The 12,067-nt window shown below is 49.2% G+C and overlaps 1 protein-coding gene across 2 annotated transcripts in view; it reads left to right on the top strand.

The window, feature by feature from the left end:
* The window catches only part of LOC121582251 (sodium- and chloride-dependent glycine transporter 2-like), a 68,809-nt gene that overhangs the window by 44,195 nt on the left and 12,547 nt on the right, over positions 1 to 12,067 (top strand). For both annotated transcript variants that reach the window (XM_041897925.1, XM_041897926.2), the window contains exon 12: positions 9,581 to 9,712. In XM_041897925.1, coding sequence (XP_041753859.1) covers positions 9,581 to 9,712 — 132 coding nt within the window. The remainder of the gene's footprint in view (positions 1 to 9,580; positions 9,713 to 12,067) is intronic.

The following is a 12,067-nucleotide window of genomic DNA, read 5'->3' as shown; positions in this document are numbered from 1 at the left end:
CTCACTAACTGTAAGTCGCTCTGGATAAGAGCGTCTGCTAAATTACGTAAATGTAAATGTAAATGAAGTGGGTCTAGGTTGACAGGTAAGGTAGAGGTGATATGATCCTTGACTAGTCTTTCAAAGCACTTCATGATGACAGAGTTGAGTGCTACGGGGCGATAGTCATTTAGTTCAGTTACCTTTGCTTTCTTGGGTACAGGAACAATGGTTGCCATCTTGAAGCATGTGGGGACAGCAAGTACCCGTGCTAGGGAGAGACTGGGATATGGAGAGATTGAATATGTCCGTAAACACACCAGCCAGCTGGTCTGCGCATGCTCTGAGTACACGGCTAGGGATGCCGTCTGGGCCGGCAGTCTTGCAAGGGTTAACACGCTTAAATGTCTTACTCACGTCGGCCACGGAGAAGGAGAGCCCACAGTCCTTGGTAGTGGGCCGCGTCGGTGGTACTGTGTTATCCTCAAAGTGGGCAAAGAAGGTGTTTATCTTGTCCGGAAGCAAGACATCTGTGTCAGCGACGTGGCTGGTTTTCCTTTTGTAGTCCATGATTGTCTATAGACCCTGCCACATACGTCTCGTGTCTGAGCCGTTGAATTGCGACTTCACTTTGTCTCTATACTGACGTCTTGCCTGTTTGATTGCCTTGCGGAGTGAATAGCTAAACCATTTGTATTCTGCCATATTCCCAGTCACCTTGCCATGGTTAAATGGTTCGCGCTTTCAGTTTTGCGCGAATGCTGCCATCTATCCACGGTTTCTGGTTATGGTAGGTTTTAGTAGTCACAGTTGGCACAACATCTCTTATACACTTCCTGATAAACTCAGTCACCTTTTCAGTGTATTCATCTAAATTATTTTCGCAAGCTACCCGGAACATATCCCAGTCCGCGTGATCAAAACAATCTTGAAGCGTGGATTCCGATTGGTCAGACCAGCGTTGAATAGTCCTTAGCACGGGTACTTCCTGTTTGAGTTTCTGCCTATAGGAAGGGAGGAGCAAAATGGAGTCGTGGTCCTCCTCCCTATGCAACTGGGTCCAGGACTTCCTGATGGGCCGCCCCCAGGCGGTGAAGGTAGGCATCATTACCTCCTCGACACTGATCCTCAACACAGGGGCCCCACAAGGGTGCATCCTCAGTCCCCTCCTGCATTCTCTGTATACCCACGACTATGTGGCCTCACACAGTTCCAACTCCATCATCAAGTTCGCTGACGACTGTCAAGAACCGTCGTGGATGTGGTGGAGGAGTCAAGCGCAGGAAGCAGAGGTTAGTCCAACAAGACTTTTAATAGTCTCAAATGCAAGATAACAAACCCCGACCTCGATAACACGAAGTGGCGAGGGAAAATTACGCACACGCGTAAAACACTAAACATGGAAAAATGACACGGAAAACAAACACGTATCATAAACAAAGTGGCAACGGAAAAACAACACACAAATACCCTAGATTACAACACGGAACTTATAAGACACGTAATCAACTCTCAAACAGACACAGGTGTGACAGACAGACAAAAGCAATCAAACTCAGAAACATAGAGCGGTGGCAGCTAGTACTCCGGGGACGGCGAACGCCGAAGCCTGCCCGAACCAGGAGGAGGAGCAGCCTCGGCCGAAACCGTGACAGTACCCCCCCCCTTGACGAGCCGCGCGCCGACCCCGGCCTCGGGGACGGCCAGGAGGACGCGGACCCGGGCGCGTGGGATGCCCATGGTGAAACTCAGTCAGGAGGGATGGATCGAGTATATCCCTCCTGGGCACCCAGCACCGTTCCTCCGGACCGTACCCCTCCCACTCCACGAGATACTGGAGACCACTCCTCCGGCGCCTCGAGTCCAAGATGGTCCGGACCCTGTACGCCGGGACCCCCTCGATGTCCAAAGGGGGCGGAGGGGTCTCTCCTATCTCATCTTCTTGGAGTGGGCCAGCTACCACCGGCCTGAGAAGAGACACATGGAACGAGGGGTTAATATTTTTATACTCAATTGGCAGTTGTAACCTGTAACACACCTCGTTCAATCTTCTTAGGACTTTGAAGGGCCCCACAAACCGCCGACCCAGCTTCCGGCAGGGCAGGCGGAGGGGCAGGTTTCGAGTCGAGAGCCAGACTCGATCTCCCGGTGCGTACACCGGTCCCTCACTGCGGTGGCGATCGGCGCTCGCCTTTTGGTGACGGATGGCACGCTGCAGATGGACATGGGCAGCGTCCCACGTCTCTTCCGAGCGCCGAATCCACTCGTCCACCGCAGGGGCCTCGATCTGGCTCTCGTGCCACGGTGCCAGGACCGGCTGATAACCTAAAACACACTGGAAAGGTGTTAAGTTGGTGGAGGAGTGGCGGAGAGAGTTCTGGGCCATCTCTGCCCAGGGGATGAACCTCGACCACTCCTCCGGCCGGTCCCGGCAATAGGACCTCAAAAACCTACCCACATCCTGGTTGACACGTTCCACCTGCCCATTACTCTCTGGGTGGTACCCCGAGGTAAGGCTTACCGAGATCCCCAACCGTTCCATGAACGCTCCCCAAACTCTGGAAGTGAACTGGGGACCTCGGTCAGACACAATATCCTCGGGGACCCCATAGTGCCGGAACACATGGGTAAAGAGGGCCTCAGCGGTTTGTAGGGCAGTAGGGAGACCCGGCATGGGAAGGAGACGACAGGCCTTAGAAAACCGATCCACAACGACCAATATGGTGGTATTCCCCTGGGAGGGGGGTAGGTCAGTTACGAAATCCACCGATAGGTGGGACCATGGTCGTTGTGGAACGGGCAGGGGATGTAGCTTACCCCTGGGCAAATGTCTAGGCGCCTTACACTGGGCACACACCGAGCAGGAGGAGACATAAACCCTCACATCCCTAGCTAACGTTGGCCACCAGTATTTCATGCTAAGACAGTGCACGGTCCGGCCAATACCTGGATGTCCAGAGGAGGGTGATGTATGAGCCCAATAAATAAGACGATCACGGACCTCGAGCGGAACGCACGTCCGCCCCACAGGACACTCGGGGGAGTAGGGTCGGTACGCAGTGCCCGCTCGATTTCGTATCGACCTCCCATACTACCGGAGCCACCAAACAAGATTCCGGCAATATGGAAGTAGGCTCGTTGGACCTCTCCTCCGTGTCATACCGCCGGGACAGGGCGTCTGCCTTACCATTCTGGGACCCTGGGATGTATGTGATCTTAAAAACAAACCGGGTTAGGAACATATTCCACCTAGCCTGACGAGGGTTCAATCTCCTAGCTGCCCGGATGTACTCCAGGTTACGGTGATCAGTCAGAATGAGGAAAGGGTGTTGAGCCCCCTCAAGCCAATGCCTCCACTCCTTTAGGGCTTGGACTACGGCTAACAACTCCCTGTCCCCAACATCATAGTTGCGCTCCGCCGAGCTGAGCTTCTTCGAGTAGAAAGCACAGGGGCGGAGTTTAGGTGGCGCGCCGGACCGCTGTGACAGGACTGCCCCAATACCGGTCTCGGACGCGTCTACCTCAACCTGGAATGGTAAAGAGGTATCCGGATGCGCCAGCACCGGAGCCGAGGTGAACAGGTTCTTAAGTTTGACAAATGCCCTGTCCGCCTCAGCCGACCACCGCAAACGAACCGGACCCTCCTTTAGCAGGGACGTAATGGGAGCTGCAACCTGTCCAAAACCCCGAATAAACCTCTGGTAGTAATTAGCAAAACCCAAGAACTGCTGCACCTCTTTTACAGTGGTTGGAGTTTGCCAATTACGCACGGCCGATACCCGGTCTACCTCTATCTCCACACCAGACGCGGACAACCGATAACCCAAAAAGGAGACGGACTCCTGGAAGAACAGGCATTTCTCTGCCTTGACATACAAGTCATGCTCCAACAGTCTTCTCAACACTCGGCGCACCTGGGCTACATGCTCGGCTCGTGTAGAAGAGTACACTAGGATGTCGTCGATGTAAACTACTACACCCTGCCCATGCATGTCCCGGAAAATCTCGTCAACAAAGGATTGGAAGACTGACGGAGCATTCATTAACCCGTATGGCATGACGAGATACTCGTAATGACCCGAGGTGGTGCTAAATGCCGTCTTCCATTCATCCCCCTCCCTAATGCGCACCAGATTGTACGCGCTCCTGAGATCCAATTTTGTGAAGAACCGCGCTCCGCGTAATGATTCCGTCATCGTCGCAATCAGTGGCAGTGGGTAGCTGTATTTAACTGTGATCTGATTGAGACTACGATAATCAATACACGGGCGCAATCCCCCGTCCTTCTTCTTCACAAAGAAGAAACTCGAGGAGACTGGGGAAGTAGAGGACCGTATGTATCCCTGTGCCAAGGACTCGGCTATGTATGTCTCCATAGCCGCTGTCTCCTCTTGAGACAGGGGATACACATGACTCCGTGGAAGAGCCGCTCCTGTTTGGAGATTTATCGCACAGTCCCCCTGTCTATGAGGAGGTAGCCGTGCTGCCCTCGATTTGCTAAACACGAGTGCTAAATCCTCATACTCGGGGGGAATGCGCAGTGTGGGCACTTGGTTCGGACTCTCTACCGAGGTCGCCCCTACGGAAACACCTAGACATTTCCCTACACACTGAGCAGACCACTCCATAAGAGCCCTCTGTTGCCACGCTATGGTAGGATCATGGGTGCTTAACCAGGAAGGCCCAACACCACGGGGTCGCAGGAGAGTCAATCAGATAAAACTGAATGATCTCCTCATGACCCCCCTGCGTCGTCATAGTCAGTGGTGCTGTGACCTCCCTGATCAGGCCCGACCCCAACGGCCGGCTGTCTAATGCGTGGACAGGAAATGGATTGTCTACCGGCCGAAGGGGAATCCTTAACCTACTACAAAATGCCTGATCAATAAAGTTCCCAGCTGCGCCTGAATCTACTAGCGCCTTATGCTGGGAATGAGGTGCCACCTGTGGAAACCTCACAGGAATACTCATGTGACCAACAGAGAGCTCTGGGTGAGTGGGCGCCTACTCACCTGAAATGACTCCCCAGTGCGTGGCCTGTTGTCACCTCTCCCCAGGAGACCTTCCCCAGCACCTGGCCGCAGTGTGTCCTCCACGACCGCAGGTGGTGCAGGGGATGGCCCCCCTCGGGTTCCCTCTCCTCCTCTCTCTAGCGCCAGCACCCCCAGCTCCATGGGAATCGGCTCGGGGTGCTGGAGGGTGAACTGGACGACCCCCACTCGGGGACGTCCGCGGGTAGCCAGCAGGGTATCCAGACGGATGGAAATGTCCACCAACTGGTCAAACGACAGGTTGGTGTCCCTGCAGGCCAGCTCCCTACGAACGTCCTCTCGTAGACTACATCGGTACTGGTCGATGAGGGCCCTCTCATTCCACCCCGCATCCGCCGCTAGTGTCCGGAACTCCAGTGCGAACTCCTGTGCGCTCCTCTTCCCCCTGTCGGAGGTGGAATAGACGCTCTCCCGCCGCTTTCCCCTCAGGGGGATGATCGAAGACAGCCCTGAAGCGGCGGGAGAACTCCGCGTAGGTGATGGTAGCGGCGTCTATTCCCCTCCATTCGGCGTTGGCCCATTCCAACGCTTTGCCGGAGAGACAGGAGATGAGGGCGGAGACGCTCTCGTATCCCGAGGGCGCCGGGTGTATAGTGGCAAGGTACAGTTCTACCTGCAGGAGGAATCCCTGACACCCGGCTGCAGAACCGTCATATGCCCTCGGGAGTGAGAGCCGAATGCCACTGGGTTCCGGTACTGAGAGAGGAGGACTGGCCGTTGGTGATGCGATGTTGTAAGGGTCCTTGGCCACCTCAGAGTTCACCAATCGGCGCAGGGCGTTGGACACCTCGTCCATGGCGGTCCCGAGTTGCTGGATCATGGCGTCCTGGAAATTGATCCGGTCCAGCAGGGATTCGGGTGCCGCCGCTGATCCTGCTGACTCCATGATGGTGTGTTGTTCTGTCAAGAACCGTCGTGGATGTGGTGGAGGAGTCAAGCGCAGGAAGCAGAGGTTAGTCCAACAAGACTTTTAATAGTCTCAAATGCAAGATAACAAACCCCGACCTCGATAACACGAAGTGGCGAGGGAAAATTACGCACACGCGTAAAACACTAAACATGGAAAAATGACACGGAAAACAAACACGTATCATAAACAAAGTGGCAACGGAAAAACAACACACAAATACCCTAGATTACAACACGGAACTTATAAGACACGTAATCAACTCTCAAACAGACACAGGTGTGACAGACAGACAAAAGCAATCAAACTCAGAAACATAGAGCGGTGGCAGCTAGTACTCCGGGGACGGCGAACGCCGAAGCCTGCCCGAACCAGGAGGAGGAGCAGCCTCGGCCGAAACCGTGACAACGACACAACAGTAATAGGCCTGATCACCAAAAACGACTAGACAGCCTACAGGGAGGAGGTAAACAACCTCTCCCTCAACGTTAGCAAAACAAAGGTGTGGACATGCCCCCATCCTCATCAATGGGGCCGCCGTGGAGACAGTAAATAACGTCAAATTCCTCGGCGTACACATCTCAGAGATATCGTAGTGAAGAAGACACGACAAGAAATGTGTCCTGTCCCTGAGGGCCCTCACAGTGTTCTACAGGATCACCATCGAGAGCATACTGTCGGGCTGCATCACAGCCTGGTACGGCAACTCCACCGCCACTGGACCGCAAGTCTTTTATAGGGTGATACGTGCAGCCGAACGCACCATTGGGTGCACACTGCCTGCACTACAGGACACCTACAACACCAGGTGTCGCAGGAAGGCCAAGAAAATCATCAGGGACCCCAGCCACCCAAGCCATGTCCCTGCTTCAATCACTCAGACGCGGGCAGTACAGGAGCATCATGGCAAAAACTGAGAGACTGGCCAATAGTTTCTACCCTCAGACCATCAGGCTGCTGAATATTCACCACTAGTCAGCTACCTACACCCCCCTCCCCCCCTGCTACTCCCCCTATGGGCATCCCCCCCAAATTACTTTAATCTGCCCCCAACCCAACGACATTCATCACTGTTGCAATTGTTAATATGTATCTTATTACTTTTTTGTTTTTATTTCACTCAATGATCATGCTGCTGCTCCCCCTATGGTCATTCCACCCCACCCACTCAACAGTCTTTACTCTGCCTCCACCCCAATGGACATTTATTTATTCATCACTGCCACAGTTGTTTTTATTTATATAGTGCTATTTCTATTTCTAATTCTTTTTATTACAATTTTTATTATTTTATTTCACTAGTCCTGCATAAGATTTTCACTGTACCCTGCAATCACACCTGCAACCCCATACATGTGACTATTAAACAATCTGAATCTGAATAATTTTTGTGTCGTTGTCAGCCAACCCATCTATGTAGCTAACGTAGATGCTAAATAATGTATTGTAAACACACACAAAATAAATTAACTTACATGCTGACCAGACCGTCCGCGTGCACCATCCCACGCATGTTGACGCGATCAGGACACGCACATTGAAATATCAAAACGAACTCTGAATCAACTATATTAATCTGGGGACAGGTTGAAAAGTATTAAACATGTATGGCAATTTAGCTAGGTAGCTAGCTTGCTGTTGCTAGCTAATTTGTCCTTGGATATAAACATTGGGTTGTTATTTTACCTGAAATACACAAGGTCCTCTACTCCGACAATTAATCCACAGATAAAAGGGTAAACTGAGTTTGTTTCTAGTTATCTCTCCTCCTTCAGGCTTCTTCTTCTTCTTTGGACTTTATATGGCAGTTGGCAACCAACTTTAAGGTGCATTACCACCACCAACTGGACTGGAGTGTGGATCTCAGTTCATCTTTCAATCACCCACGTGGGTATATGCTCCTAAAAACCAATGAGGAGAGGCGGGACTTGCAGCGTGTCAAGACGCGCGCGAGCAGTGTGGGTGCAATGATTGAATAACATGTATGTGTACATTTATTTTGCAATGCTCGTGCACGCGACGTGAGTGTTGTGGTCAGCATGTTACTCCTGCAAATACAACAACCGTTTCTGTGATTGCTGAGCTGCATCTCTCGCCCTCTTTCTCAAGAAGAAATTGTCCATCTTCTATAAATTGTAAAATAAATTAACTCAGCTATCCAGCTTTGTTTTTTCAACAGATAGGTACAGTTGCTAATTGAGCTGACGTCATGTTAGCCTTAAGTTAGCTAGCTAGCTTTATTAGCAATTTTGTTGCATATTTGGACAGTAACGTTAGTTGATTAGACAGTAATTGGTTAGTTAGTAATACTTGTTGGGTGGTGAACAGAGCTCCAGCAGTTGGATTCAGTGTCCAGATAGCTACTGTACTATAATCAATTACTGTCAAAACCCTGCTCATAAAATTTGCTAGACTGGGTAGTCCCAAACGTTAGTTAGTTAGATAGCTTAACGTTATCTGTCAGTGGAGCTTTTGAGTCAACATGTTGAAATGTAAGTTACTCGAATCTGGCTTACTGTGAGGTCAATAACTCTGAATAGCATCGTCTTGGGCTAACAAAATGTGCTATAGTAGTAGCAAGCTAACAAAGTTTACCTCCGGTTCCCCTTCTCATCTTTGCGCTCTCTCCCTCAGAGAATGAACAGTCGCCCACTGAAATATAATTTATTTGGAAGAATCAAAAATGACTTTGGAAATCACTTTACTCCGCCTCCTAAAGTGCCACCGTACACATAATTGCTGGTTTTAGGCAGCACTAAAAGCCAGGGTAGGCCAGGTCTCATGATTGGAGTATTCATTGCAGTGTGTAATGCAGTGTACCCTAGTTTGTTTTAACACCATCCCAGCAGGGAAAAAGACTCGGGGCTGATACAAAATCATTTGGGTCTGGTGATGTCAATGGTGTGTGTGTGTGTGTACGTGCATGTGTGTCAGCGCTTGGCACTAAGAGGCTGGGGATACTGTATTGATCAGAATTTTGTGGGGGAGCTTGGGAGGATGTAGAGAAGCGGTGAAGTGGCAGATAGCTCAGTCCCATTGGGCTCCTCTCTCTCTCGCTCTTTGCTCGATCTGTGAATTCATCCTTTCTTTCCTCTGCACTTGTCCTCTGGCCCCTCTGCCCCTCTTGTCATTTTCTAATGCTCCCCTACTCTCTCATCGGTGTCTCTTTTAAGCAGGTGTTATTTCTCTATCTATGCTATCTTTCTCCTCTCTCTGCTCCCTTTGTCGATAGATACTGTATCTGTTGTGTGATTGTAATGACTCTCTCTCTGTCATTGACTTTCACTGTTGTCTCGCCTCTCTTCCTTGACTTTCCTCTCTTACCTGCTCTCTCTATGTTTTCTCTTTCCCCTATCTCTCCTCTTCCCTCTCCCTTTTCTCTTCTCTCCATCTCGCCTCCCTCCCCTGCTGTCTCCCTACTGTCTCCCCCTGTTTTCTCCATCTCGCCTCCCTCCCCTGCTGTCTCCCTACTGTCTCCCCCTGTTTGCTCCATCTCGCCTCCCTCCCCTGCTGTCTCCCTACTGTCTCACCCTGTTTGCTCCATCTCTCCTCCCTCTCTCTGTTGTCTACCCTCTTTTCTCTTATTTCTCCTCTGTTCCCTCTCTCCTCTCCTCTCTTGCCTCGCTCTTCTCCTTCGTCCCAGTTTGCCACCATTGAGACCATAGTGACGTCTGTGTCAGATGAGTTCCCCCAGTACCTGAGAAAGAACAAGCCTCTCTTCACGCTCATTTGCTGTGCCTGTTTCTTCTTCCTGGGATTCCCTATGGTCACAGAGGTACAAAGCACCCACCACGCACACACACTCACACATACAGTTGAAGTCGGAAGTTTACATACACCTTAGCCAAATACATTTAAACTCTGTTTTTCACAATTCCTGACATTTCATTTTGTAACAATTCCCTGTTTTAGGTCAGTTAGGATCACCACTTTATTTTAAGAATGTGAAATGTCAGAATAATAGTAGAGAGAATGATTTATTTCAGCTTTTATTTATTTTGTCACATTCCCAGTGGGTCAGAAGTTTACATACACTCAATTAGTATTTGGTAGCATTGCCTTTAAATTGTTTAACTTGGGTCAAACGTTTCGGGTAGCCTTCCACAAGCTTCCCACAATAAGTTGGGTGAATTTTGGCCCATTCCTCCTGACAGACCTGGTGTAACTGAGTCAGGTTTGTAGGCCTCCTTGCTCGCACACGCTTTTTGTTATAGGATTGAGGTCAGGGCTTTGTGATGGCCACTCCAATACCTTGACTTTGCTCGCACACGTTTTTTCAGTTCTGCCCACACGTTTTCTATAGGATTGAGGTCAGGGCTTTGTGATGGCCACTCCAATACCTTGACTTTGTTGTCCTTAAGCCATTTTGCCACAACTTTGGAAGTATGCTTGGGGTCATTGTCCATTTGGAAGACCCATTTGCGACCAAGCTTTAACTTTCTGACTGATGTCTTGATAAATTGCTTCAATATATCCACATAATTTTCCTTCCTCATGATGCCATCTGTTTTGTGAAGTGCACCAGTCCCCCCTGCAGCAAAGCACCCCCACAGCATGATGCTGCCACCCCCGTGCTTCACGGTTGGGATGGTGTTCTTCTGCTTGCAAGCTCCCCCTTTTTCCTCCAAACATAACGATGGTCATTATGGCCAAACAGTTCTATTTTTGTTTAATCAGACCAGAGGACATTTCTCCAAAAAGTACGATCTTTGTCCCCATAGTCTGGCTTTTTTATGGCGGTTTTGGAGCAGTGGCTTCTTCCTTGCTGAGTGGCCTTTCAGGTTATGTCGATGTAGGACTCGTTTTACTGTGGATATAGATACTTTTGTACCTGTTTCCTCCAGCATCTTGACAAGGTCCTTTGCTGTTGTTCTGGGATTGATTTGCACTTTTTGCACCAAAGTACGTTCATCTCTAGGAGACAGAACGCGTCTCCTTCCTGAGTGGTATGACGGCTGCGTGGTCCCATGGTGTTTATACTTGCGTACTATTGTTTGTACAGATGAACATGGTACCTTCAGACATTTGGAATTTGCTCCCAAGGATGAACCAGACTTGTGTCTACAATTCTTTTTCTGAGGTCTTGGCTGATTTCTTTTGATTTTTCCATATGTCAAGCAAAGAGGCAGTGAGTTTGGAGGTAGGCCTTGAAATACATCCACAGGTACACCTCCAATTGACTCAAATTATGTCAATTAGCCTATCAGAAGCTTCTAAAGCCATGACATCATTTTCTGGAATTTTCTTAGTATATGTAAACTTCTGACCCACTGGAATTGTGCTACAGTGAATTATAAGTGAAATAATCTGTAAACAATTGTTGGAAAAATTACTTGTGTCATTCACAAAGTAGATTTCCTAACCGACTTGCCAAAACTATAGTTTGTTAACAAGAAATTTGTGGAGTGGTTGAAAAAATGTTTTAATGACTCCAACCTAAGTGAATGTAAACTTCTGACTTCAACTGTACATGCTAGCACACACACAAATGAGCACGCACGTATGAAGGCACACGCACGCATACATGCACCTACAGTGCCTAGTGAAAGTCTACACACCCCTTGCACAGTTTTACATTTTGCTGCCTTAAAATTACATTTAAAAAAGGGATTACATTGGATTTTTCCGCTACTTCTCTACACCACCTGCTCGACATGTTTAAAGTGAAAGAAACATACAGTATGATTTTTTCTTAATATTTTTTTAAAAACAAAGATGTCTTGATTGTGTATGTCTTAACACCACAGAGTTAATACTTGGTGGAGGCACCTTTGAATATTGCTGTCCAATGCATCAATGATTCCCAACCGAATGTATTGACTTTGAGCAATTCTGAGAAAAACAATGGATATAAACTCAGCAAAAAAAGAAACGTCTTCTCACTGTCAACTGCGTTTATTTTCAGCAAACTTCACGTGTAAATATTTGTATGAACATAACAAGATTCAACAACTGAGAGACATAAACTGAACAAGTTCCACAGACATGTGTCTAACAGAAATGGAATAATGTGTCCCTGAACAAAGGGGGGTTCAAAAGTAACAGTAACAGTCAGTATCTGGTGTGGCCACCAGCTGCATTAGGTACTGCAGTGCATCTCCTTCTCATGGACTGCACCAGATTTGCCAGT

The sequence above is a fragment of the Coregonus clupeaformis genome, chromosome 15 (genome assembly GCF_020615455.1).
Source record: "Coregonus clupeaformis isolate EN_2021a chromosome 15, ASM2061545v1, whole genome shotgun sequence".
NCBI classification, from domain to species: domain Eukaryota; kingdom Metazoa; phylum Chordata; class Actinopteri; order Salmoniformes; family Salmonidae; genus Coregonus; species Coregonus clupeaformis.
The sequence above is the reverse complement of the archived record's forward strand: the minus strand, read 5'-3'. Positions and strand labels throughout refer to the sequence as shown.